The sequence below is a fragment of the Copidosoma floridanum genome, unplaced genomic scaffold (assembly GCF_036245765.1).
Source record: "Copidosoma floridanum isolate Cflo_tuat_1 unplaced genomic scaffold, Cflo_Japanese_pri ptg000040l, whole genome shotgun sequence".
Lineage (NCBI taxonomy): Eukaryota > Metazoa > Arthropoda > Insecta > Hymenoptera > Encyrtidae > Copidosoma > Copidosoma floridanum.
In genome coordinates this window covers 2,675,659-2,701,917 of record NW_028321917.1, presented here as the reverse complement: position 1 = coordinate 2,701,917, position 26,259 = coordinate 2,675,659, and the positions used below count along the sequence as shown (strand labels likewise).

The following is a 26,259-nucleotide window of genomic DNA, read 5'->3' as shown; positions in this document are numbered from 1 at the left end:
TCTCTCCACCATCTCACCAAGGCCGCCAATCTCTTATCAACCCTTCCCATCCTGCACACCACATCCATCCTCTACTAAACCAATTTTTCCACCCTTCTTTTCCCACTTTTCCACATTTCCCTAGCAACCCACTCTCCACTCCTCATTCCCTATCCCCCATATCTCTTCCTCTGATGTCACAACCACAACCTCATCCCACTTTTACCTCTACTCCTCCTACGCCCAACTCCCTTTCACTATCCCCCTCCCTATTTTATGCCTCAGCAACTGCAGGCTTCGAGTCAACGAGGTCAAGCACAACCTCAATCACAACCTCGACACCACGCCCATCGTCACCATTGCCTCCTCCAGCTCTCAACCAAAGCCTCACACCTCATACACCAGACAATCTTACAGAGTCTCTCTTAAACTCAGCCTACTCCCGACACCAAAATAAACCACCCACTCTCCAAATCCACAACTCTTTCACATCACCTACCTCCCTCCCCGGGTTCGATCATCACTCTCTTTAGCAAGCTCTCTCAACTCAGTGCTAACCTCATCTGATTCCTGCTCTCTACCCCTCAAGACGACTCACTCCTCATCTCATATACTCCCTCCCAACAATAACAGCACACTTTAAAGCCTTACACAAATTGTCTCTTCACTGAAAGAGCTCGTCAATAATATCCTCGGTCCACTATTCTCCACACTAGGCCAATCCCAAACACTATTACCCATCACTTACTCCCTAGAACTCCTCAACAACAACTTAAACTCCTATGGCTACACAACTCAACATTAGACAAAGTCTCCGAATTCTCCAGTGGAACTGCACCTCTTTTCACCAAAAACGAACCCATATCCATCTACTCTCTCATAAATACGATATCATCATCCTTCAAGAAACGAGACTGTCCCCTCATCACAACCCATCTCTGAGAAGCTTTACGATTATTAGAAAAGACAGGATCGACGAGTACGGCGGTGGCATAGCCATCTGCATCCGTAACAACATCACTTTCAGAACTTTTGACACCTTTCATAAACCCAGGATCTTAGAAACCCTAGCCATCTCCATCCACACCACTAACTAACCTTTATACATAGTTGCACTCTACAGATCCCCCTGTAGACCACTAAGGCCCTTCTTCAACCATTACTGGAATTCTCTCTTAAGCACACTATCTGACCTAACCCACTCTATCATCTGTGGCGACTTTAACTGCCACAATCCAGCATGGGGCAGTTCCCAGTTATGCCCAAAAGGTGATTTAACCCTTAAAACATTCTCCAACCTCAACCTTCAATTCCTCAATGATGGTTCCCCAACATATACAAGCCGCTCAAACCCACTTTATCAATCCTGCATTGACCTCACATTCGTCTCTCCATCTCTCCACACCATTAGTAACTGGAAAACTGTGTGTGATAACTTCATGAGCGATCACTTCCCAATTGACATCACTTTAGGCCTAACCCTCCCTTCTACCCCTCAAAACTCCCACAGATTCAACTTCAAAAAAACAGGCAAAGATGACTGGCTTGCCTTCAGAAACAACCTTCGGACGTTCACGTTCGATAATGCCCCTTCACAATCAACCCTAGACAAATGCAACTTTCTCATCTCAAAAATTACAGACGCCGCCTCTCTCATTGCTAGTCAACTGTCCCCCTCTTCCAGCCACACCCAACGCCCTAAACCTATCCACCCCGCATGGTGGAACTCTGAGTGTGCAGAAGCCGACAAAAATCGGAAATCTGCACTCAGAAACTTTAGACGCAACCCCAACCTATACGATTCTCATGTCGAAGCCGGAAGATTCGCCAAGGCCACCTTCAAAAAACATAAATCCGAATCCTTTGAAAAATTCTGCGAAAGTCTTTCCCCAACATCCTCACCAACTGTCATTTGGAACACTGTCAGAAGCTTTCGGCACAAAGCTCTTCCAGCCTCTCCCTCACCCACAAACCAGTCAAACATAGATTCTATGAAAAACCTCATACATTCTCTCTGCCCCGACTCATGCTTTTTCCCTAACTTTCCCTCCTCCTTCTCAGCCACACAGGATACCTTAGACTTTTTCTCCAAACCTTTTACTGAATCCGAAATTAACAGCGCTATCAAGAAAACCCGTTCCAAACCTAATTCCACTCCAGACCTTGACAAAATTGACAACATTATCATCAACAACCTTCCTAGCAACATTATCACATCCCTCCTCGAACTATTCAACGGAATATTCTCCCAAGGTCTCTTCCCAAAAGCCTGGAGAGAGTATCTAATCTTTTTCATTCCGAAAAATGCATCCAACAAATATAGACCAATATCTCTAGCCCAATCTCCTCTTAAACTCCTTGAAAGAATGATCCATAGTAGACTCACATGGTGGCTTGAACACCATCACCTCCTTTCCCCCCTTCAATTCGGATTTCGCAAAAACAGATCCTGCATTGACAACCTCTCCATTCTTACCTCCTCTATTTACTCCAGCTTCGCCAACAATGGCTACACCGCCGCCCTCTTCCTCGACGTGAAAAGTGCCTTCGACTGTATCGACCCAGGCACACTAATACACACACTGAAAAACATTGGGCTACCCGAGAATATCTGCCAATTCTTCTACAATCTCACCTCCTCGAGACTCATCACTTTCGAAATTAACAAAGAACTATCAGGCCCCTTCCACTCCTACTAGGGTCTCCCTCAAGGCTGCATCTCCAGCCCCACCCTCTATAACATAGGCACCAAGGACCTCGCAAAATACCTAGACCTACCTTGCAAACTCATCAACTTTGCCGACGATATAGCCATTTTTGCCTCATCCGATGACCCCGAGTTTTGTGTGGACACTATTGAATCCAACCTCCCTAAAGCCAACAGATACCTTAACAAGCAAGGCCTCTCTATCTCTCTCCCTAAATCCTACTTAGTTATATTCACTAAAAATGTAATAGATCCGTCACAATTCTCCATAAAATTTGAAAACTCCTCCATCCAAGCATCCAACTCTGCTAAATTCCTTGGGGTTCATCTAGACAGCAAACTCTCCTGGTTCAAACACCTCAACCACCTAACCCTAAAATGCTCCACTACAGTCAACCTCATTCGCAGCCTTCGAAAAACCTGGTGGGGCGCTCACCCATATCAACACGGGTGCAAGGCTCACTCGACTATTCTCTACCATGCATTTTCCCCCTTAACAGCTCCTTCATGCACAAACTAGGCGTTATCCAAAGACAAGCCATTAGAGCTGCCCTTGGTCTACGAAACTCTACTCCAAACAGAGTTGTATCTACACTGAATCCAAAATCACCCCCTTACCCTTAAGACAAGAAAAACTAGCTCTTAATTACATCACCAAATGTCTCTCAATAGACAGCAACCCCTCCATTTCTTCAATCACCACACTTCTTCAAAACGCATTAAATCCAAACTGTACCAGGCTCCTTAACCACCCCCTTATACTCGCCCTTAACAAACTCTCCCCACACAAGTCTCACATCTACTCCAACTCGGTACCCCCTTGCTATTTTTTCTCTATGGAGAGCCAACAATTCATGCCCCACATCATTTTAACTAAAGGCTCTGTCATGAACAAAGCTCTTAAACCACAATCAGAATTTCTGCACCAATTTAATAATATCATCTCTACTTACACCCCATTCTACACTGACGGCTCCAAAATTAACACTACATCCAATACTGGCCTGGCCTTTCACTGTCCCTCTCCAATCAACTATACATTCAAAGGCTGCTTATCTCCACCAGCCTCTATATTCACGGCAGAGGCTCTTGCTATTTACCTTACTCTTGGCTATATATCCTCCAAAAATCTTAACAATGCAATCATCTTTACTGATTCACTCAGCAGCCTCGAATCCTTAGCTGACACATCCCCCCTAAACGTATCACCTCATGTAACCATTCACCGTATCAAGAAAATCCTTTACGAACTACATTCCTTAAACATTTTAGTCATCCTAACCTGGATCCCCAGCCATAAAGGCATCCCGGGCAACACAAAGCTGACCTACTTGCAAAAGAAGCCATAGCCGATAGCCTACTACTGGACTACCCTCTCCCTTTCTCGGATTACCAAGCCCTATTCAACTCACAAATCTCCTCAAAATTCATCCAACTCCTTAAAGATGACAACTCTGGAAAAGGTCTTTTCTATTCGATATCAGCTTCAAACCCTCCGCAAAACCCTGATTCCATTCTCTCCCCCTGTCAAGGGAACAAGTCACATCTTTCAGCAGAATGCGTTCCAACCACTACAACCTGGCCTTCAGCCTTCATCTCAAAAACCTCATCCCAGACCCCAACTGCCAATGCGGCAATGCCATTGAAGACCTAAACCACATTTTTTGGTCCTGCGAACGCTTCAACTCCCAACGAGCCTCTCCTCTTCAACCCTCTCCTCAAAATACTCTCCAAACTAAAGCTATACCCCCCCTACACAATAAGCTCCTTCCTCTTAGCCACCCCATCAGTCAAACTTATTTCAATTCTACACAACTTTCTCCGCAAATGCAACATTTCTCTCTAAATTCATCGTAACACTACCTACTAATGTACTAGACTCAAGCTCATTTCCCACTGTATTACTTTACTTCCCAATAATCATCCCGACACGGCATTCTTATTCACACCCACCCCTACATATACACCCTCTAACCCCTGCAATGCACTTATACTTTTTATTTCTAAACCGCGCGCCCTATCACGTCCCGCAGTCCACGCCCGTCGGGTCTTCGCGCTCGCTAGTCCAGTGCGATGAGGCGAGGTTCACCACCGCTTCACTCACGGCGGAGGGCGCCGAGATCCATCCCGCTGGGCGCGGGCTAGCGAGACGTTGGGATCAGTTTCGTTAATGGCCGTTCGGATTACGCTGCTAACAAGCAGCCAAATTAGAGCCACCAAAACCCACTAAGAAGAAGAGAAGAACTGCCGAATTGCGTGTCCATATATATGTACATACATTCCATGAATAGCGTATGCGTATTTACTTGCTACATTTTAATAATAAATTAAAACTATAATTTCTAATACTTTTTAAGTAGTGTATTTGTACGTACTGATTTTTTTTTTTTGTTAGAACTATTTTTTATATTCGGCTTCAAACGGAGCATATATTTATTCGCACCAAGTTCACGTAAATAAGTGGATATAAGTAGAGCTGTATCCACGTTCACGTGGATGTAAGGATTATGATAACAAAGTAAATAATAATATTATTCACACACCTCTCCAGGTGTTATCTGTACTGTGTAGTATCTACGTATTTACTTACGTGGATTTGGTACAAATAGACTCAGTGTTGTAATATAGCGGAGGAAAGTAATCACTATGTTTTTACAAATCAATAACCATTACATATGTTTAGATTTTACTGAAATTTATGGTTCAATGCCGGATGTCGTTAAAATTGCACATGCAGACATTACTAAAGTGCTTATTGAAGCTGCAAAACATGACAGTGATCTAGAAGGATTGTTTAACTTATTACAGTGCACAACATTGACCAGATCTTGTATTGATAAACTCTGTAAATGTTACTTCAGTTACAAAGAACAAATTAAAGAATTCTTGGAGTCGATTGGAAGCGCACTACCGCATATTATTGATGTAGACTGGCAACTGAATTATTGTGTTAAGGTAATTTTTTAGGGAATGTAAAGATTTAGGAAATGTAACTTTTTAAATAACCAAATAAACCAATTTTTTTCAGTCCAGTACAAACTATACAGCTAGTCTTCCCACGTGTAACATGTCACTTAGCACAATAAAGAATGGTAAAGTTGAATGTGTTAAGTTTGTATGCACTATTCAAGAGGTTCAAGAATTGGTATGCAAGTTGAAAGACACAGCTCGACATTTAGAAAAGCTGACCACACAATGAAACTATTTTTAAAAATTTTACAATTCGGTAATTCTGTGAACACCTTTTTACAGTGTAGATTAGAAAATTAATAATATAAATTAATGAAATAATTAAAGAAAAAAACATAACTTTCCACTAACCAATTTAAAATGCATTATTCTTTTGTGAACTATATTACGTAGGAATTTGATTTTTTGATAACAAAAAATTATATTCAATAGTTTATTGAGTATTAAATATATAATTATACTAGTAATTCTTAATTACTGGTTTGTAAATAAATTCTTTAAACATGATATACTATGTACAAATATAAATTGGAGTTCATATTCCAAAATGACAATTTACACCTTGCTTAACACATGCCAGTTATTACATTTTCATTTATAAATTTCAAACATGTCTGACTTGTTTTTAAAATTTTTTTTAGCCGTAAAAACTGTTTTTATTTGTGAGTGACAACTTATCCTGTATTATAAGTTTTGAAAAGAAACATTCTCATTTTTTTAATTGAAGAAAATTCCACATGATCCCTTGTATGAGAAAATGGGTGTTTAACCATCGCAGCGGTATATATTACGAACTAGACTTGCAAAGTATAAGTTGCACAATTTTTATCAATTAACTTCATTCCGCGTCTATTTACTCAATTATGATTAAGATATGATAAGGCCTCTGAGATTTCACTACTAGATCTCTTTTTTAGTCCTCGAATATTTTAATTTTTAATCGTTTGTGGTACAGCGTCAATGTATAAGTACAGTTAAAATAGAATAAACTGCAATCGAAAAACTAAAAAAAAGCAAGATGCCAAATGCGCATGATTTGATGAAAAAAATATTCGAGACTAATAATTATAAAAATTTTTCAAACTATGGTTCTAAACGGCTTCCTCCATTTTAAGTCACTAATATTAATTAATTCAATTAAGTGCATCCCACATGTTACCATTCATTTTTTTTAACGATTTTACTTAATTTCTGTAGAATGTCCATAACGATGAGGAAAATTAGTTTATCATTGTTTTTGTATTCTTAAATTGAAAACATGTTTTCAAGTGACGTTTCTGAACTTTAGTCAAGACTTCTTACATCACATTATGAAGAATTGATTATCACTTTGTAGATACGCAAAAAACTCGTCTCACTGAATTCTTACATTAAAAATTTATATTTACAGTCATAGAAAATATATATACTCAATTTGAATTTATTTCATCCATTCCAAAACAGGATGCATAAATTCTGAAAAGAAAAAAAGGCGTTTGGATGTACAAAAAATATTTCGTAATGTGCTTCTAACAATAATTTAGTATTGAATGTAAAATAGCGTGTATCTTTGTACAATCTATTTAAAGAGGTGTAATACATTATTTTATTCAATTTAGAGGCAGTAACTAAAACAAAAAGAAGAAAATTTATGAAATCTTTAACAAAGTAGCATCTCAAAGAATATAGTTTGATAAATGGATTGGAATAAAAAATTTTAAGATGCACACAGGAATGCACCATAAGCAGCTAATTTGTTTCTGGTTATGCATATTTATATATGGGCCATTGCAAAAAACCTAGGGCGATTAAAGAGTCATTTTGACCCCAGACAAAATTAGTCTTATAATCACTTTCATTCGCTCTATCATGATTTGTAAGGTAAAAACTAAGAGAAAAAATTAGTGGGACCTCCTAAATACGTAAGCATCTCTGGATGCGTACAAATTTCAGATTTTCGGTCGTTACAGTAATGACACACTTTATCAGAACTAAGATAATTTTGATGTTTTTCAGAACTTTCTTCAAGTTTATTATGCTACTTTTTTACTTTTTCTCCATTTTTGTCTAATTTCATACTTTTTTCTAAGAAACCTTTTTTTTATTTATTATATTAGTTGAATATTTTATTTTTTTTACTTTCGCTTTTATTTCTTCATTAACTTCGAACTTTTTTAATTTAACGGAACTTTGTGTATTTTTTCTCAAAACCGTCGCCATTCCAAGTCCATAAACCTGCAACCTACGCGAAAAAATGTGACCGTTAAAATAATTAACAGTAAAATTCATTTTTTGTGGTTACGATAATGACAAATCGTCTTAAAAAATGGATTTCTATACACTCAACATATATTTTAAAATGTTTTCCGCGCATTTATTACTTGTACTTACCATCTAATTTTATTTCTCACCACTTAAAATATGTACATACACCTTTACAAGATAAAGCCGGTTACGGTAATGACCGATTTCATTATTTTGTTAAGTGCACGAAAAAAAAACTATTGCAAAAAAAGTTTTTCAATTTTTCAACTGCCTTGCAAGTTTGTCAACATGGGCTATACAAATAAAAATAGATAACGTCGGCGGTGACTCCACTGAAGTCGAAAAAGCGATTGTACTGCAAGAATTTATGCGAGAACTTTGAAATTAACAAAATAAAGAGACACAATTTGAGAGACAATGTGTACTATGGAAAATTTTTTAAGAATTTTTTTTCCATACAGTTAAGTAGGTTTTTGACTTAACTTTATAAGATATTTCGATATAAAAAATTAAAAGAATCGAAATTTTTTTTAAAGAAGGTAGAGAATATGAAATTCTTATCGAAGGCAGGTTACGGTAATGACATTTTAACACTATATACTTTGTTAAAGCTTGCAAATAATACCTGATTCGAGATTTTTCGTATGAATACAGAAAAACACAACTACTTTTAATAAAATTTTCGTATATAAATATGAGTTTAACAATTTAGCTGTTTGTAAAGGGCAAGGACGTGAAAAGCCCAAATTTTTTTACAATGACCCATATATATATCACATCTATATAATTCTTCTCATCAAACACTAAGATATGAAAATTTGTACTGGTATTAAGATTTAAAAAATAATAAACAACGATTTGCAGAAAATATTTCAATTTTCAAAGCTTAATACTAAATAGTCGATTAAATATTACATTTCAATGACAAAAAACTTGACACTAAATTTGTTTAATGCAATTAAAAATAAAGATGACTGTTTTACTCAAAATTATGTAAACCGAGACTGTTGCATTCAATAGCTAACAATTTAAACAAAAAGTTCAAAAATAAATTCGAGCGTCCAAGCAATTAAGTAATTGGGACAAATAGTGTGCTCAACAAAAGTTGCTGTTAACTGTACAGCAATAAAATCTCGAAATGTATCATTAAATAATTAATCGACAAACACGATCTTGGCCGCATATTTATACAAATGTACATCATTACCAAGAAACACGCCTTTAATTGTCCCAAAAGATTAACGATGCGACTTGACGAATTAAAAATTAAGACTTGGCTTTTTTGTCTCGAGCCTCGTTATTTCCTTTGTTACTAGGTGTCGACGAAGGGTTTTCCGTACCCGGACCAGTCGAGCTTTTCTTCTGCTTCGACTGAATAGTACTGTTGGCCTGTTTTGCTTGACCTTCATTAGATTCTTCCTGCGTCAACGCACTCTCGTCATCTGTCAACTTCCTCGGCGACGACGACATTGATTTGCCGTTTGATCCATTAAGAATACACCTGTTATCTTCCAATGTCCCTGTAACTTGTTCCTGCTGTGTATGTGCCTCAACGCCCGGGTCCTTTGGCTTTTCAATATTCAGTAGTGGCGTTGGGAGAGAAATGTTCCCGTTAACCCTAGTCCGATTCTTATTCTTTTTATCGACGGTATCTTTAGCCCCTAGCGTTGTGCTTGTAGAAACTATGCTCACGGCGTTTTTAGTTGGAGAATCCGTAAAATTGGTTGCGCCGCTTTTCTTTTTCTTCATCATCGTCGTCGATGACACATTAGCATTGGTGCCTTTTAGTTCGACATCGCAGATGTTGACTTTGGGGCTGACAGCATGAGTCGTCGATACCGGCGACATTGAGCTATTAGTGTCGGCACTTGGCGGTTTCATACTTTCAGGCCGCATTATATCAAAGATGTTGTGGTGTTCGCGCTTAGCAGTTAGTTGCAGGGCAATACTGTCGGCTAGAGACGCAGTCGAAGTCGTTACAAGATTCATACCTGCGAGCGAGGGAACTGCCGTGCCAGATGAAGTCAACAACATTTTTGGCGACTTTGAAGCAGACGAGGGTATCGAGGCCATTGGTGAAGAGTGGCTGTTGGGCGACGTTATCTGCAGCCGCTGGCTTCCACTGCTCGTAGCTGGAAAACCAGCACTGGTGGCAGCAGCAGTATTAAAAGCGGTAACGACGCTCGTTTGTGGTTGAGCCAGGTAGCCCGAGCGCTGATAAAGCTTATTTATCGATGGCGGTAGGCTGCAGTGGAAGGCACTTGGAGGTGGTTGTATTGGCGGCCGGATCAACGGATTAGATAGGTGGCTAGCGTCGGGACTGTAGCCTGCCGCAGATGGGAAGTAGATGATACGGGGATTGGTATTTGGTGTGTGCGATGGGATAAAGGGACTGGTCGAGAGTATGTTGACTGGTGAGTTTCTTAGCGAGCTACTGACGGACGAGCCACCGCTGTTTCGCTGGTACGGGCTATTGTGGTAGCTGCTGTTCCGGGTTGTGGGCGAGTAAGGTAGCGGAGTACCCATAGAGTTTTGGCCCGTGATTATGGGTGAGAGAGTATGCGGATCGATTTTGGTCAATGTTGGGCTGTTCTTTGCTATGCTGCTTGACTGGTCCTTTTCTTTAAGTTGATCGCTTACCACGCCGTACATGGGTTTAACACCGGATGCTGGATTACCTGAAGTTTAAAAAAAATGTGTATCAGTACTGCAAAAATACTCAGAACAGAGTTTCAAGTGCGGTAACCATTGAAATGATGGATTTCTTTTATGCAAATTTTTTAAGTTATAAATAATAACAAAATTAGTAATGATAATGATGATCATGATGATGAAAATAATAATAATAAAGTAGTTTTAAGTACTTGTGAGTCACTAAAAACAATTTTAAAATTTTAAGCTTGAAAAAATATGTAATGAAAGTTAATTTTACATTTTACTTCCACTTTCCTAATGTGTTTTGAAGAAAGTAAATTTTGAATTTTAAGAATTTAAATTACTTAAATTACTTATAATATTTAAAAATTATTACATTAAATTAAATTGAAAAAAAAAAAAAATCTCGTAGGATATGAACCGGTGATCTGTACGCGAACCGAGCATCGATCAACTCAGCCATGAGCTGAGTTTGTGAAGTATGTAGGTACATATCTGTCCTTCCGGACCATAAAGCGGACTATAACCGGAAGGACAGATATAACAGTAGGTAAGTGTATCTCTTATTTCTGTTGAGTTGTGGATCGTTACTTATTTTCAATTGAAGTATTTTTTTACTATTAATTACTTCATGTGTTGTTGAAGATTTGTCATACGCATTAATAAGTTATTTATGAATTTGAGTATCTTTTTTTTTCGAAAAATTGAAAAAAATATTTTTTAGTAGCAGCTTTCCGATACATTAATGAACTTTCGTTTTATTTTTATTATTTTGTTGATTTTGAAATAAATAAACAATTGTTAATTCAATTTTAACATTTTTCTTCAAAGTTTTACGTTACTTCAATTTTTTTTTTCCGTATAGATTTATTAAGACGAGGGTCCATGGATAAAGTTTTTTATTTCCAGTATGTATTATCATATCAATTTTTTTTTTCCTTTCATAAATTGATAAATTGTGTTGTGTACGCGACTGAGGGTGAGTGTGAGAGCTTATGTGACATATGCTAGCGCGACGTTAGAAATGTCATCATATTAGTGCATAGGAAGATAGAGGGGGTGAAATCGGTGGCGTCGTCCTAGATTTTTCCGCAGTCAGTTTTCTTTTAAAATCATGTTTATTAGACCTTTCGTAATGATAATAGTCATGTTGCTAGCTCGCAACCTTGTCACAATTTATTTAAAAATTTTTTATAAAAAGTTTCATTAGTTGTTATTTTTTATCTAAAAAAAAATATTTTCATATTCTTTGGCCCATTCTAAACAAAAAACTACTTGAAACGTATATACTTACAAACCCTACAGATTTCGAGTAAAAAATTCCTTAAGTTTTGAAAAATACTTTTCCAATTTTCAGAGCCTTGGAAAAGTATGCAACTAAAACATTTTCACAAGGCACACCACGTCAGCATTAACTATAAACCATCCTCTACAATCTCCAAAAAAAAAATTTCTATTAATCAAGTGGCAACATTCTTTTCCGCAGTTAACATTTCGAGCATTTCAGTGTGCGCGCACATATGAGCATATACCTACATGGGTTTTCACGACACGCTGAAGCACATAGGTAATATACTACTCTATTACGGGCGAGCGCACTGAAATGCTCTAAATGTTAACAGCCAAAAACAAATGTTTCCACTTAACTTTTCGATATTTTCTTTCTTAGATATTGTAGAGAAAGGTTTATAATTAATGATGACGTGGTGTGTCATTAGAAAATTATTTATTTTCATACTTTGCCATGTCTGAAAATTGGAAAAGTTGTATTTTTCAAATCTTAAAGAATTTTTTACTCGAACTATGTAGGGTTTGTAAGTATATACTTTACAAGCAGTTTTTGTTGAGAATGTGCCAAAGAATATGAAAATATTTTTTTTAAGATAAAAAAAAACTGATGAAATTTTTTGTATAAATTTGTTTGAACAAATTGTGACCAGGTTGCGAACTGGCAACATGACTTTTATATAGGGTCTAATCAACATGATTCTAAAAGAAAACTGACAGCGAAAAAATCTAGGACGACGCCACCAATTACGCTCCCTCTAAGTTGTTTTGAAATATTTGGAAGATTTGACGATTGCGGGTAGTTTCATACTGGCCAGCCTGGGGGCTCTATCACGGCTTTCGATATCTCGCAAAAGTCAGTATTTTTTTCGATAATTTAAGTAAAATTATAGTTGAGCACATGCGCAGTATAAGAATTATCGAAAAAATACAGACTTTTGCGAGATATCAAAAGCCGTGATGGAGCCCCGTGGTACCTCGTCGTACCATGACTATACTGTACTTGTCTTATCCATGTCCTCTATTTTTTTGTAATTGTTCATTTATTTAATACTACAATTTTTATTGAAACCACACCCAATTACTGAATATCCTTATTCCAACGATAATTGCACCACCTTTGATACATACAACGCTGTGGGTTATTTAAAATGTTATTTCCTAAACATTCTATCTGCATTCTCATATTGATTGTAAGAGAAATATAACTTGAAGCTTGGATACCCAAGCACCCATTAACCACTGGTTTATATTTTTTAAAGAAATCAGTAACTTTTATTTTGCGCCAAGTAATTAATTTTATAAAAATCTCCTTAATACTTAGGCGCTTATTTGTCATACAATAAACTCAGCAATAGTAGTATCAAGTCAATTTTAATTGAAACACATTAACATATTTTGCAAATGAAATGTCAATGGTATGAAATTTCGAAACATACTTGATAAAGTTGAAATCCAGAAAAGTTAAATTAAAACTTTAAAAGAGAAACACATGACCTAGTAATCCTGGCTTCAAGTTTTGATTTCTGTACTTTACTGTCTCATGTTTTAATTAAGTATGTCAAATACCTATAAGTCTGCTAATAATTATAAGATGCATAATAACTAACAAACTATCACTGCAACTTGATTTTAAGTTTATCTAAGCATTTAATACTAAGACTTTATGGTCATTATAATTAATTGATTAATTAGTTTGAATTACCTAAAAATCGAGGCGTATTTTTATTTTTAAATATTTTAGGTGGTTTCAAGGGTATCTGTCTATGTAAGCTACTGCCGTCGGCAGCGGCACTAAAAGCTGCCTGAAGTTCTTTAGCTTGATTCTTAGCTGCTACGTAATTGTTCTTGGATAAAGTTGGATTCCAATTTTTTGGAGGGAAACGCAGTGTCTTGTAAGATGCACTTGAATGTTGTTGTTGCTGCTGCTGCTGCTTACTTGCATCGGCTGTTTGCTTCTGTTGCTCGTGATGCACCTGATGATGGACAGCAGCCATTATCAATCCTTGCGATGACGGCGCGATTGCCGCCACCGGCTTTTTGACGTTATCTTTTGGCTCAGCGCCTTGCTGCATCTGTTGGTACTGGCTGTTGCTTGGGGTGTAGATCGGCATATTAGGAATATTCGGTACGTGTTTGGCATGAGTAGCGTCCAGAGCTTCGTTTTTTTTTGAGATTTTAAGTAGTTCTAGTATCTCTGGCTTGTCGCATTGTTGCGCCTCAAGCTTGTTTTTGTCTTTCAAGTTATCGGTAACAAGTTTTGAGCTACTGCGAATTTTGTCGCAAATCTCGTTAACAGTCGTGCCCTTTGTAACTGCATCCTTACGAGAACTCGCCACCAATGATGATTTTGTTAATGAGATCGGCGCAGCATCCAGACCTGACGACACTGAATACATGCTTGTGGTATCGTAGTTTGCTTTCGACGTTGGCGGCTTATGTTTCGATGAACTACTGTAGTAGATGCTCATTGAAGGTGTCTGAATGCTCAGACGCCTCACGCTGGTAGGTGAACCACTTGCCGCTGTGGTCGAACACAAAATTTCCTTGCCGATTTGTGGCATCCCGGGTAACGAACGTAGCTGTTTGTCCACGATCGCTGCTTTGTCGGTCAAGTTTTTCTGGCTGCTAGCTGGCTCAGGCATCCAACTGTTGTGACTTGCTTGAATTTCCATTGTTGAGGTTGATACAGTTAATCCAACTGAGATTGAAGCTTCGCTGCCTTGAGCTATTGGCTGAGAAATGTTTTTGTTTTGCTGGTGATAGTAAGAGTTAGCAGAGGTAGATACCCCAGAAGGAGCTTTTTCAAAAGCCGACGAGGTATTCAATATGCCACTTTGGACATGAGTAGTGGGTGCAATCGCAGCACAACTTGATGCTGGTGGCACTTTTGGCTCTAAAGATTGACTGTTGGAAGAACTTTTCAAAAGCAACGATGATTTTACATCGGATTTCAACGTGGTTTTTAGAGCCTTAATCTTAGTGTGATTTACAGGCGGCGACAAAGTTCTCTTCTTTACTATGAATGAGGCTGATTTTTTGGTGTATGTATTCGTACTTTTACCCGTCTTTGGCCGAAATTGCAGTTTTGCGCTAAGTGCATTGATTTTTGAACCAGCTTTCGCATTCTGCTTTGCATTAGTATCTACCTTGACTTCTCCACTATCAGTTTTTATGATGTTATATGGATTTAGATGTTTCTCGAGAGTTTGCTTTTCAAATATACAAGCAAAGACAGATTCCATTTTGACTTGTTCTTGTACCAGTAGTTGCGTTTGCGTTTGATTTTCATCTAACGATTCCTGGGCAGAATCTTCGAGGACTGTTTTTAAGGATTTGTTACTCTCAGTGGCACTTTTTAATAGTTCAATCGACAAATCTCGCTGATCTATCGGTTTAACTTCCATTTTTTCGCTTTTGACATTATTATGAAATGCCTCATTCGAACTATCAAGTGCAACGCTATTTTTTTCTTCCTGTAATTTTTCATTTTTTTGGGGCACGCTACTTTGCTGCACTTTTGCACTTCTAAAAAAAGATTCTGCTTCTTCTGTCGCGACAGTCGTGTTTATATTGTACGAGTTCAGGGACGCCTGATCCACACTTACACTCTGCGTATTAATCTCATTGACTTTGGTACTCTTTTTTGAATCCAAACTCGTTATATCTGTCACACTCATCACTCCCGTTTCAGAAATTTTTAACTGAACCTCTTTCCATTCCCGTTTAACAGACTGTCCGTCATCCTTCGAATCCACTTCCATATTACTATTAGAGAGCGGTTGTTTAAAATCATCATTGTCATTTGACAACTTAACTTGTTTTATAGCTGATTCAAATATTCTGTAGCTTAAGTGAAGTGGAACTTTCTGTAAACAATAAAGTTTAACAAAAAAGTTGAAAGATCTACACTTTTGCATACAAAGTACTATTGATTTATCACTAAGGCGAAATTACGTTTTATTTTTACAAATATTAAGAAAAAATTAAACAAATTTTTGATACAGTGTTTGACTTAAAAAATTGTTTTTACATACCCTCCTCCAATGATAAATGTACATAATATCCATTAATGTGTACGTGGCTCCCAAAGATTCTTCTTTGTACATTATATCGACCCTATGGGCTTCACTTAATCCATATTTTGCCCTGATTAGCTTTTGAAGATGAAACACTGTTACTGCAGCAGGACATCGAAGGTACCGTCTTGGTAAGATTTTTGATGCTGCTTCCTGGTCATTGAAAGTTTTATCAACAGCTTGTGGACTATAATATTCTAAGGATAAACTCAATGACTCATCTGGAGAATAAATAAAAGTTTCTGTAGGTTCTCCCATAGCTTCTGAAGTTGTCACTTTACTTCTCTCGTCAGGATGTTTATCATAAAATTCCTTGCGATATCGCATTTCATCTGAAAATTTTTTTTTTTTTTTTCAATAAATAAATCATAATAAACAGGATTGTAAAAACAATCATCGAGAACATAATTGTAACAAATAAAATACTGTGTATATTGGAATAACGAGTAGTGTATTCGAAAAAGCGTCATTTACTTTGGTAACAACTAGGCACCAATTTATAAACAATGTCTTGAAGAGCTTGGTCAGGCCTGATATTCAACAAAGGTTTGCTTTTATGGACTTGGATACCACAAACTGGACAATACTTGCTTCTGTCCAAATGTTTGACAATGCAACTTTTACAAACTGTGAAGGCACACGAATAAATTATGATGAAGATTAAATGAAAAACGAGTTTTACGGAAAATCTCAAAATCACTGTTATTCTTACATGTATGTAGACACTCCGTGATCGTGGTGGCGTCGACGAAATAGCCCCCACATACTCTGCACGTTAAATGCTCATTAAGCATACACAGGCGTAGGCGTTGTCCTCCACTCTGGCCTGACATATTGATTAAATGCTGATGACGACAGAAGCAACGTCAAAACTTCAAGAGAGAATTATTGTTTCTTCTCCACTTGACACTCGACAGTCTCGACACTGTCATCGACACCATCAACTGAGTATATACGTGGATATAAATACACTATAAGCAAAGCGAACACACACGCAAGGTGCCCACTAAACACTCGAACATTCGGCACGAGAGAGACAGAGAAAGCAGCTCTCTGGTGAATAGGTTATGACAAGACAAAATTTTGGACAGCGTCGATATAGATGATGTTGAACATTTGTAAACGATACTTTCTCGATGCCCCGCGTGGCATTGGCGAAATTGGCATCAATCCGCACTTGGAATTACAGAATTAGCACCACAGGTCTCTCTGTTTTAGTAGACCTCGAGTCATTCTTTGGATGACGTGTCCCAAATGAGAAAAACGCATCGTTGTACCAATAAATCATTGATGCTCCAAATACACCTTTAATTTCCGTCGCTCTGCCATGCACACCTACACATTCGTTTTTCACTCCTGATAAATTGACAATAGTAAGTATAGTAGTCCTATTTACTTGCGCAATTAGTTGACAACTTGCGCGCCGTATAGTCTGCACACGGAGCATCATTATAGATGGTTCGACTAAACTACTCCGAGTCCGAGCGCCTCCAAGCGACCCCAGAAAAAGCATAAGGTTTGTTCAAGCCAATTCTTGGTGAGACGGGTCGGAGTCAAAATGCTTAAAACTGATCTAGTGATTTCAAGCCGTAAGGTTGTCTCTAACTAGACTTGATGAACGTGTTGACAGAACGTATATATCGACGGCTCCTACGAAGAATCGTACTCCACAAAATATCCAACGAAGAATCGTACGCGCAGATATATTCCAGCGAAGAATCGTACAGGCCACTTCTTTCCGACGAAGAATCGTACAGGCCACTTCTTTCCGACGAAGAATCGTACAGGCCACTTCTTTCCGACGAAGAATCGTACAGGCCACATCTTTCCGACGAAGAATCGTACAGGCCACTTCTTTCCGACGAAGAATCGTACAGGCCACTTCTTTCCGACGAAGAATCGTACAGGCCACTTCTTTCCGACGAAGAATCGTACACGCAGATATATTCCGACGAAGAATCGTACGCGCAGATATATTCCGACGAAGAATCGTACGCTCTGATATATTCCGACGAAAAAACGTACAGGCCACTTCTTTCCGACGAAGAATCGTACGTGCACCAATATACTGACGAATAATCGTACAGGCCGCTACAATAACATTTACATAAAAAATACAATAAGAATAACTACGGTACCATTATCGTTATTTAGACACATATTACCCAATTATATCACCCAATAACACAAGCGCCAATCCCCACACAACTAAGTGCGCTTCCTGGTCCCTTTATTTATTTAACATATATTAAATAACACAAGCGCCAATCCCCACACAATCCGGACCGTTTACGGGTCCATTCAATTATTTAAAACAAATTAAATAACACAATTACCAATCCCCACACAACCCAGATCGCTTATTGGTCCCTTTATTTATTTAACATAAATTAAATAACACAAGCGCCAATCCCTACACAACCCGGGGCATTTACTGGTCCATTCATTTATTTAAAATAAATTAAATAACACAAGCGCCAATCCCCACACAACTAAGTGCGCTTACTGGTCCCTTTATTTATTTAACATGAATTAAATAACTCAAGCGCCAATCCCTACACAACCCGGGGCATTTACTGGTCCATTCATTTATTTAAAATAAATTAAATAACACAAGCGCCAATCCCTACACAACCCGGGGCATTTACTGGTCCATTCATTTATTTAAAATAAATTAAATAACACAAGTGCCAATCCCCACACAATCAGGACCGTTTACTGGTCCATTCATTTATTTAAAACAAATTAAATAACACAAGAGCCAATCCCCACACAACCCGGTGCGCTTATTGGTCCCTTTATTTATTTAACATAAATTAAATAACACAAGCGCCAATCCCTACACAACCCGGGGCATTTACTGGTCCATTCATTTATTTAAAATAAATTAAATAACACAAGCGCCAATCCCCACACAACTAAGTGCGCTTACTGGTCCCTTTATTTATTTAACATGAATTAAATAACTCAAGCGCCAATCCCTACACAACCCGGGGCATTTACTGGTCCATTCATTTATTTAAAATAAATTAAATAACACAAGCGCCAATCCCTACACAACCCGGGGCATTTACTGGTCCATTCATTTATTTAAAATAAATTAAATAACACAAGTGCCAATCCCCACACAATCAGGACCGTTTACTGGTCCATTCATTTATTTAAAACAAATTAAATAACACAAGAGCCAATCCCCACACAACCCGGTGCGCTTATTGGTCCCTTTATTTATTTAACATAAATTAAATAACACAAGCGCCAATCCCCACACAACCCGGGACGCCTACTGGTCACTTTAATTATTAATAAAATAGCACAAGTACAAATCCCCACACAACCCAGAGCGCTTACTGGTCCCTTTATTTATTTAACATAAATTAAATAACACAAGCGCCAATCCCTACACAACCCGGGGCATTTACTGGTCCATTCATTTATTTAAAATAAATTAAATAACACAAGCGCCAATCCCCACACAACTAAGTGCGCTTACTGGTCCCTTTATTTTTATTTAATTAACGTTAAATAAATAAAGGGACCAGTAAGCGATCTGGGTTGTGTGGGGATTGGCACTTGTGTTATTTAATTTATGTTAAATAAATAAAGGGACTGTTAAGCGCACTGAGTTGTGTGGGGATTGGCGCTTGTGTTATTTAATTCATGTTAAATAAATAAAGGGACCAGTAAGCGCACTTAGTTGTGTGGGGATTGGCGCTTGTGTTATTTAATTTATTTTAAATAAATTAATGGACCAGTAAATGCCCCGGGTTGTGTGGGGATTGGCGCTTGTGTTATTTAATTTATGTTAAATAAATAAAGGGACTGTTAAGCGCACAGAGTTGTGTGGGGATTGGCGCTTGTGTTATTTAATTCATGTTAAATAAATAAAGGGACCAGTAAGCGCACTTAGTTGTGTGGGGATTGGCGCTTGTGTTATTTAATTTATTTTAAATAAATGAATGGACCAGTAAACGGACCGGATTGTGTGGGGATTAACGCTTGTGTTATTTTATTTATTCAATTAATAAACAAAGCGGCCAGTAAGCGTCCCGGGTTGTGTGGGGATTGGCGCTTGTGTTATTTCATTTATTTAATTAATAAACAAAGCGGCCAGTAAGCGTCCCGGGTTGTGTGGGGATTGGCGCTTGTGTTATTTTATTTATTCAATTAATAAACAAAGCGGCCAGTAAGCGCCCCGGGTTGTGTGGGGATTGGTGCTTGTGTTATTTAATATATGTTAAATAAATAAAGGGACCAGGAAGCGCACTTAGTTGTGTGGGGATTGGCGCTTGTGTTATTGGGTGATATAATTGGGTAATATGTGTCTAAATAACGATAATGGTACCATAGTTATTTTTATTGTATTTTTTATGTAAATGTTATTGTAGCGGCCTGTACGATTATTCGTCAGTATATTGGTGCACGTACGATTCTTCGTCGGAAAGAAGTGGCCTGTACGTTTTTTCGTCGGAATATATCAGAGCGTACGATTCTTCGTCGGAAAATATCTGCGCGTACGATTCTTCGTCGGAAAATATCTGCGCGTACGATTCTTCGTCGGAAAATATCTGCGCGTACGATTCTTCGTCGGAAAATATCTGCGCGTACGATTCTTCGTCGGAAAATATCTGCGCGCACGATTCTTCGTCGGAAAATATCTGCGCGTACGATTCTTCGTCGGAAAATATCTGCGCGTACGATTCTTCGTCGGAAAATATCTGCGCGTACGATTCTTCGTTGGAATATATCGACGTAGGCTATTCTTCGTTCAAAGGCTCGGGGAGTACGTTTCTTCGTAGGAACCTCTGGAGTACGATTCTTCGTAGGAGCCGTCGATATACGCATAGATGAAATAAGACCGTGAAGTGCACCGTGCACGACAGCACCGAGGAGGAGATAGTGGGTTCCTTTTCGCTTACGCTAGTCTGTTGTGCAGGCTAAAAAATAAACTTGTTTAATTTTTTTGACCACGAAAGAAATAGTGTGTGCTAATTTTGCATGCGCTAACTTACAAATACAATATACTACAGATGCTCTATGAGACGCAGCCCAGTCTATTATCGCGTGCGCTAACTCGTCGACACAAAGTGGTACAACGGTACAAGTAGCCCAGGCTATTTTCGCGTGCCCTGACTGAAAAGGAATACAGCATACCTGTAGGAATCGAGAGGTCATCTACAAGAAAGAGAAAAAGGTGTTTCGTCCCGAAAGCACGCCAGGACTCATCAGTAACGCTGACGACGTGTTCCCTGCTTTGTCACAGGACAGGTGTGGGCTCAGATTGACTCGATCGCGCTTATATATCAATTGTGCGGGAATTTTGCCGCTTGATGGCCGAAAATTATTAGGAGCTTGGCCACCTAGCGAGTAGAACCTAAACCTCGAGAGATGTGAGACGCCACGTCACTCCCCGATCCCCACCCAGTCACGAGTCACGACGATGGTGATGTAACGGGAGGTCCTCACCCAACACTGCCCAAGTGCCCACTGCCTCCAACGGGTTGCAGTTTTGTCGCAGTACCGATTGTACTCGTCAGATGGCGTATGAGTAAAAAAGGCACAATATATAGATATAAAAACCATATGATATAATCGTAACTCTATTTATTTACAAATTTTACAATCTACTCCTAATACGTAGAATAAGATACAATGAAGGCAATAAATTAATGAATTAAAAATTAGGTTGAAACCAATTACGATAATTTTTTTTTCTCTCTACTTTCTTTAAAAACATCTTTATTTTGTATGTTAACGTACTGTCTCATTCTCATGCTAGTGTAATGATAGATAAATTTGGATATTGCATCTTCTTTATGTAGTTTACAGGGGAACTGAAACTTATTGCGCAAAAGATTTTCAACAACACATTCGTAAACATTGACAAGCTGATTATTTATGGCTCCCCTAAAATATTTTTCTATTTTATCAAAGAGTTTGTAAAAAAAAGTATTTGCATGGATGAATCCTCCCCCTATTTTTTAAGTTAGTTAATAATGATTCTGGTTTAACAGAGTTTCCGGGATTACTATTTAAAAGAAATTTGACATGTGGTGCATTTTTCAAATTTTTTTTTGTAGCTTTCGACAAATAAAGCTGTTGCGTGGAGACACAGCCGATCTAACATGGATTACCTGGTCCAAATTCCAATCCAATCAATAAAAATATAGGGGGGGTTTATTTTCTTATAGAGAGTGCTATTTCAAAGTCAAATACAAAATATAAAAAAATGAACTAGAGTGAAGGGTATGAAATCCAAATTAACGCCAAAGGCCTCTCAGCGAATATAAAAAAAATTAATAAAAAATAGTCTAATCAAATAAATTAATTTGATAAGTTATAATACTTAATTTTATTACTGAGTAATAATTTTAATGAGCAAATAAAGGGGGGAGGAAGGTTAACACAATTAATAACAACGAATTAAGGGGAAAAAAGGGGAAAAGGCATAAAAAACCCAGATTTATTAAAACGAATCAGAGTGAATACAATTGAAGAATGAATTAAACTAATTATACTAATAACAATGGGAGCAGTAGTAAACGTGTGTTGTGTTGGTATGTGAATATGTTAGGATGTGCAGGAGGACCTGGTGGTAACAACTCCCGTTGTGTATGAATTCAAGGTGAGTGAGGGAGGAGTGATCTCCTCTGCGAACCGGTGGGCCCTGCACGGTCACGCCGTCACGGTCGCACGAGTCAGCGCAAGGCTGGTGAAAGCGGGCCGACGGCCCGAAAGTTGAAATTAGCTACCACCTGGGGCCGTACCATATAACTATTTTTCTGTACATCGGCCTATGTTATAACATAGGCCCGCGAAGCTAAAAAAAGTTATATGGTACGGCTCCGGCGGCAGCTCAGTAATGATGGTTGTGGTGAGTGGCGTATTCGGGTGAGGACCCTGATTCCGGAACGAGAGATGAAATGGAGCGGGCGAACTGTATTGAAGACGGCGGGATGACGAGATGCACTGAGTAGGTGTAATAGACGTATGAAATGTATGATATGTAGTGACGTGGTTGAATGCGGATGCGTGGATAGAATTTAACCTAAGATGATGGTGGATATATGTAGACTGGTGGAGATACTGGACGGATAATGATAGAGTTTCTAGGATGAGTGACGTATGGATGATAAGCTGTTCGTTGACGTGAGGTAAAAGAATTAACGAGATGTGTATTGAGAAGGGCGCAGATGATGCAAATTCGATAAGCGTAATCGTGCACAAGGGCGCAAAGGATAAGTCGAGAGCGATTGTGAAGGTGATTTCGAGTAGAGAAGGGTTGGGTAGAGAAAGGAAGAGTAGCACGAACGACAGGTGAAAGAGTTGGGATGACGGTGAGGATGAGCAAGAGATAGCTGGATGAGTGATGAATTAAAGAATGATAATCAGAGTTGCAGGGGCACAACACGAATGCGAGATGCGATTAATGAGAAATGTGGAAATGTAAAGAATAATTAGCGAAATGATTATATAAAGCTACTATGATGAAGATTGACGAAATATAAATACGTATGAAGGTGAGATATGATTAAATATGAAAGACTTGGCGTCTCGACGATGATGTTCTGAGTCATGGGGCTCGAAGACGGCGACAAAGATTTTCTGCAGATGACACAACCTGTAAGCAGCAAAATTTCAAGCACTACGCGAGAGGTATAATTAAGATGCTTCCAATTCGGCGTATCAGGCAAAAGAGAGCGTGCAAGGAAAAAATCGAGCCCTGAAGCACCACCCCTCCCGCTGCCGCGCTGACAAGCTGAGAGCCAATCAGCGGCGGGTGCGAGCGCGCGCAAGGCTCTGGGGGAAAACAAGTTCTGCCTGCAGGCAGAGATACTTTCCATTTACGTACACAGTGTACGTTTGGCGTTCAGCCGCGTGGTGGCGTGTTGACACCCAACTAGCTGAGTGAATACCGAGCGCTCACTCAGCTTTCAGAGGAACAAATTTCGTTCACTCACAAATCTGAGTGAACGCACTCGACGGGGCGTACGAGTGTCTAACCGACACTGAGAATATCATATGTATACATACATATTTAAATGTGCATTAATATACATGATGTTTATCATTTTAGTTTGAAGGGTGACAGCATTGCTATCGTTACTTGTACAAGAAATTAAATGTAAGTAACAAGTGTAAGACGGAATTTTTTTTTACAAAACTTTATTTCATCAATAAATCGTTCAATAACTTTTAATATTTTTTAATTCGTCGCACTAGACTTTACAATCGATGCCTAGGGGCAACGTACAAACAATCGTCTTTTTTTACAATTATACAAGGATATCGGTCATGTAATTTTTGATAAGAGATAACTTTTTTTCATTTATATTTTTGAAAACGCTATAAGCAAAAAAATGCGTATCGAAGCCAAAGATTGGTACCAAATCTTCTAATCCCCAGTTGTTCAAAATTGAGCTGACAAATACATCTGCCATCTTATGTTGCACTTGCCATTTATTCAAGATTGCACATGACACAATAGCATTGAACTGAAAAAACATCATTTAACTTATCACTTATAATGGCCCATGAAAAAAAGACAAACAACAAGTATACTCACTCTGAATTATAGAGACACTGTTAGTATTGTCTTTAAGTGAATCAAAAGCACGTAAAAAATACTTATCTTACACTAATAAGTCAACTTTTTCTGCTCCAGTAACAACACTTTCTTGAAGAAATACTTGAAGAAATACTGTTCTTCGAAATCAGCAATATCTATCGCGTGTACGTACATATAAATATGTGGCGGTTTCCGCTAGCCAAAGCGCAAAACAAAAAACGCGCAGGAAACAACAGCTCATCCCGCGAGCATAATGGTAGAGCGCGCCATCTGCAGGAAGAAAAGCTCTATGGAGCGCCCACCTTTAGGTGGCGAGTGCGGCTCGCTTCCCTCACTTGCGGATCTCGCCCCGACCAGCATTGACCACGGCACGCGCCAGTCTGCTGCGTTCCAAGCCACGACCGTTTCTCGAAAGTTCTTTTTCTTTGTAAAAGTAAACATTGGTATTCAAATAAATCTAAAGTCTTTTTATTCACTGTCTCGTCATTGTGTTCACCTGCTTCGCACCTCTGTCATCCTTGAGCCCAGGGTAAGCTCTTAATGTCACAAGTTCCCCAAATATATACGTATGATATTCTCAGTGACGGTCAGACACTCGTACGGCCCGTCGAGTGCGTTCACTCAGATTTGTGAGTGAACGAAATTTGTTCCTCTGAAAGCTGAGTGAGCGCTCGGTATTCACTCAGCTAGTTGGGTGTCGACTGTCGACGCCAGAACGGCGAGACTTGAACGGTCACACATCCAAGGATCTTAGTACTTAACGCGCCAAATGCTGCTCAACCTCGGAGATTGACGTCACCGCGACCACCCTCGTTTTATAGCCGATTTTTTATATTAAGGTGGCTCCTCACTAAATCAAAACACTGGAGTATTAAATGATATTTTAAAGGATGATTCTTGAAGGTGCAAGGAGTCTTTTCCCAAAATTTTAGACCTGGTCACCACCAAAATTGTTGAAAAAAACTAACTGGAAAATAGACTCTGTAACATAGCCTCTTATGGAGGGTCGCAAAATTGGTGGCGCAGGTTGTATGATATCTCAGCAAAGATACTGTAGTTCTTAATAGAAAACTATGTAGCAGATAGAAGAAATCAGAATCTTTCCAACGACATTCAGGTACTTGGACATTACCATGGGTTTTATAGGATATTTTGTAAAAATAGTAGATAACTGTGCAAGTCACGGAACAGATGAAAAGTGTGGGGCGTCTGCTACACCGAAGAGTGGTAGCCCGCGTAGTTTGAATTGGTCAGAAAGTTGTACGTAAAATGAATAGGAGTTGTGGGGAATCGTAATTATAATAGATTCGTTCACCTTACAATCCAGGGACGGTCGGGGACGGTGTGAGCGAGTCGGAGACGAAAGTGAACAAGTGCTCTTCTCCGATCGTCCGCGATCGTCCCTGACCGTACGCGATGCGCAGTTGTACACGTTAGGTTAGATTAATGCTGTATGTAAACAATAGTTTGTAAATAAAGAAGTGCAAATACAAACAAGTTTGTTTACTTTTTGCATTAATCTAACCTAACGTGTACAACTGCGCATCGCGTACGGTCAGGGACGATCAGGGACGATCGGAGAAGAGCTGCACTTGTTCACTTTCGTCTCCGACTCGCTCACACCGTCCCCGACCGTCCCTGGATTGTAAGGTGAACGAATCTAATAAAAATAAATGAGACGCTGAACTAAGAAAATAATTTAATGCGGGGCTGACTTATGTACTTTTTGTATACATACGTCTGCTCGGGTCACTGTATTGTACGATATA

At 38.7% G+C, this 26,259-nt stretch overlaps 2 protein-coding genes across 4 annotated transcripts in view; one reads left to right on the top strand and one right to left on the bottom strand.

Annotated features, from left to right (window-relative positions):
- Window positions 1-6,053, top strand: part of LOC106638837 (COMM domain-containing protein 3) — a 39,795-nt gene extending 33,742 nt beyond the window's left edge. Inside the window, exons 2-3 of the mRNA XM_023391901.2 lie at window positions 5,370-5,641; window positions 5,715-6,053. Coding sequence (XP_023247669.2) covers window positions 5,370-5,641; window positions 5,715-5,885 — 443 coding nt within the window. The 3' untranslated portion in view covers window positions 5,886-6,053. The remainder of the gene's footprint in view (window positions 1-5,369; window positions 5,642-5,714) is intronic.
- An 86-nt stretch (window positions 6,054-6,139) lies between these two features.
- Window positions 6,140-17,409, bottom strand: LOC106638840 (uncharacterized). 3 transcript variants are annotated; one of them, XM_014352209.3, is made up of 5 exons: window positions 16,634-17,409; window positions 16,396-16,548; window positions 15,880-16,253; window positions 13,548-15,711; window positions 6,140-10,578 (listed from the first exon to the last, which is right to left on the bottom strand). In XM_014352209.3, the coding sequence occupies exons 1-5, from the start codon at window positions 16,752-16,754 to the stop codon at window positions 9,167-9,169; spliced, it is 4,224 nt and encodes a 1,407-aa protein (XP_014207695.2). In that variant the 5' UTR covers window positions 16,755-17,409; the 3' UTR covers window positions 6,140-9,166. The 3 variants fall into 3 exon arrangements, with proteins under 3 accessions (XP_014207695.2, XP_014207696.2, XP_014207697.2); XM_014352210.3 differs by having other exon boundaries at window positions 13,782-15,711; XM_014352211.3 differs by lacking the exon at window positions 16,634-17,409 and having other exon boundaries at window positions 16,348-16,404.
- Between the last annotated feature and the right edge of the window lie 8,850 nt (window positions 17,410-26,259).

Bases quoted from the DNA above. Each gene is read 5' to 3' on its own strand.
- LOC106638840 (XM_014352209.3), bottom strand. From the start codon at position 16,754: ATGTCAGGCCAGAGTGGAGGACAACGCCTACGCCTGTGTATGCTTAAT. The intron at 15,712-15,879 runs GTATGTAAAAAC...TATTGTTTACAG, and splicing joins ACATTTATCATTGGAGGAGG to AAAGTTCCACTTCACTTAAG. The intron at 10,579-13,547 runs GTAATTCAAACT...TTTAAACTTCAG, and splicing joins AAATACGCCTCGATTTTTAG to GTAATCCAGCATCCGGTGTT.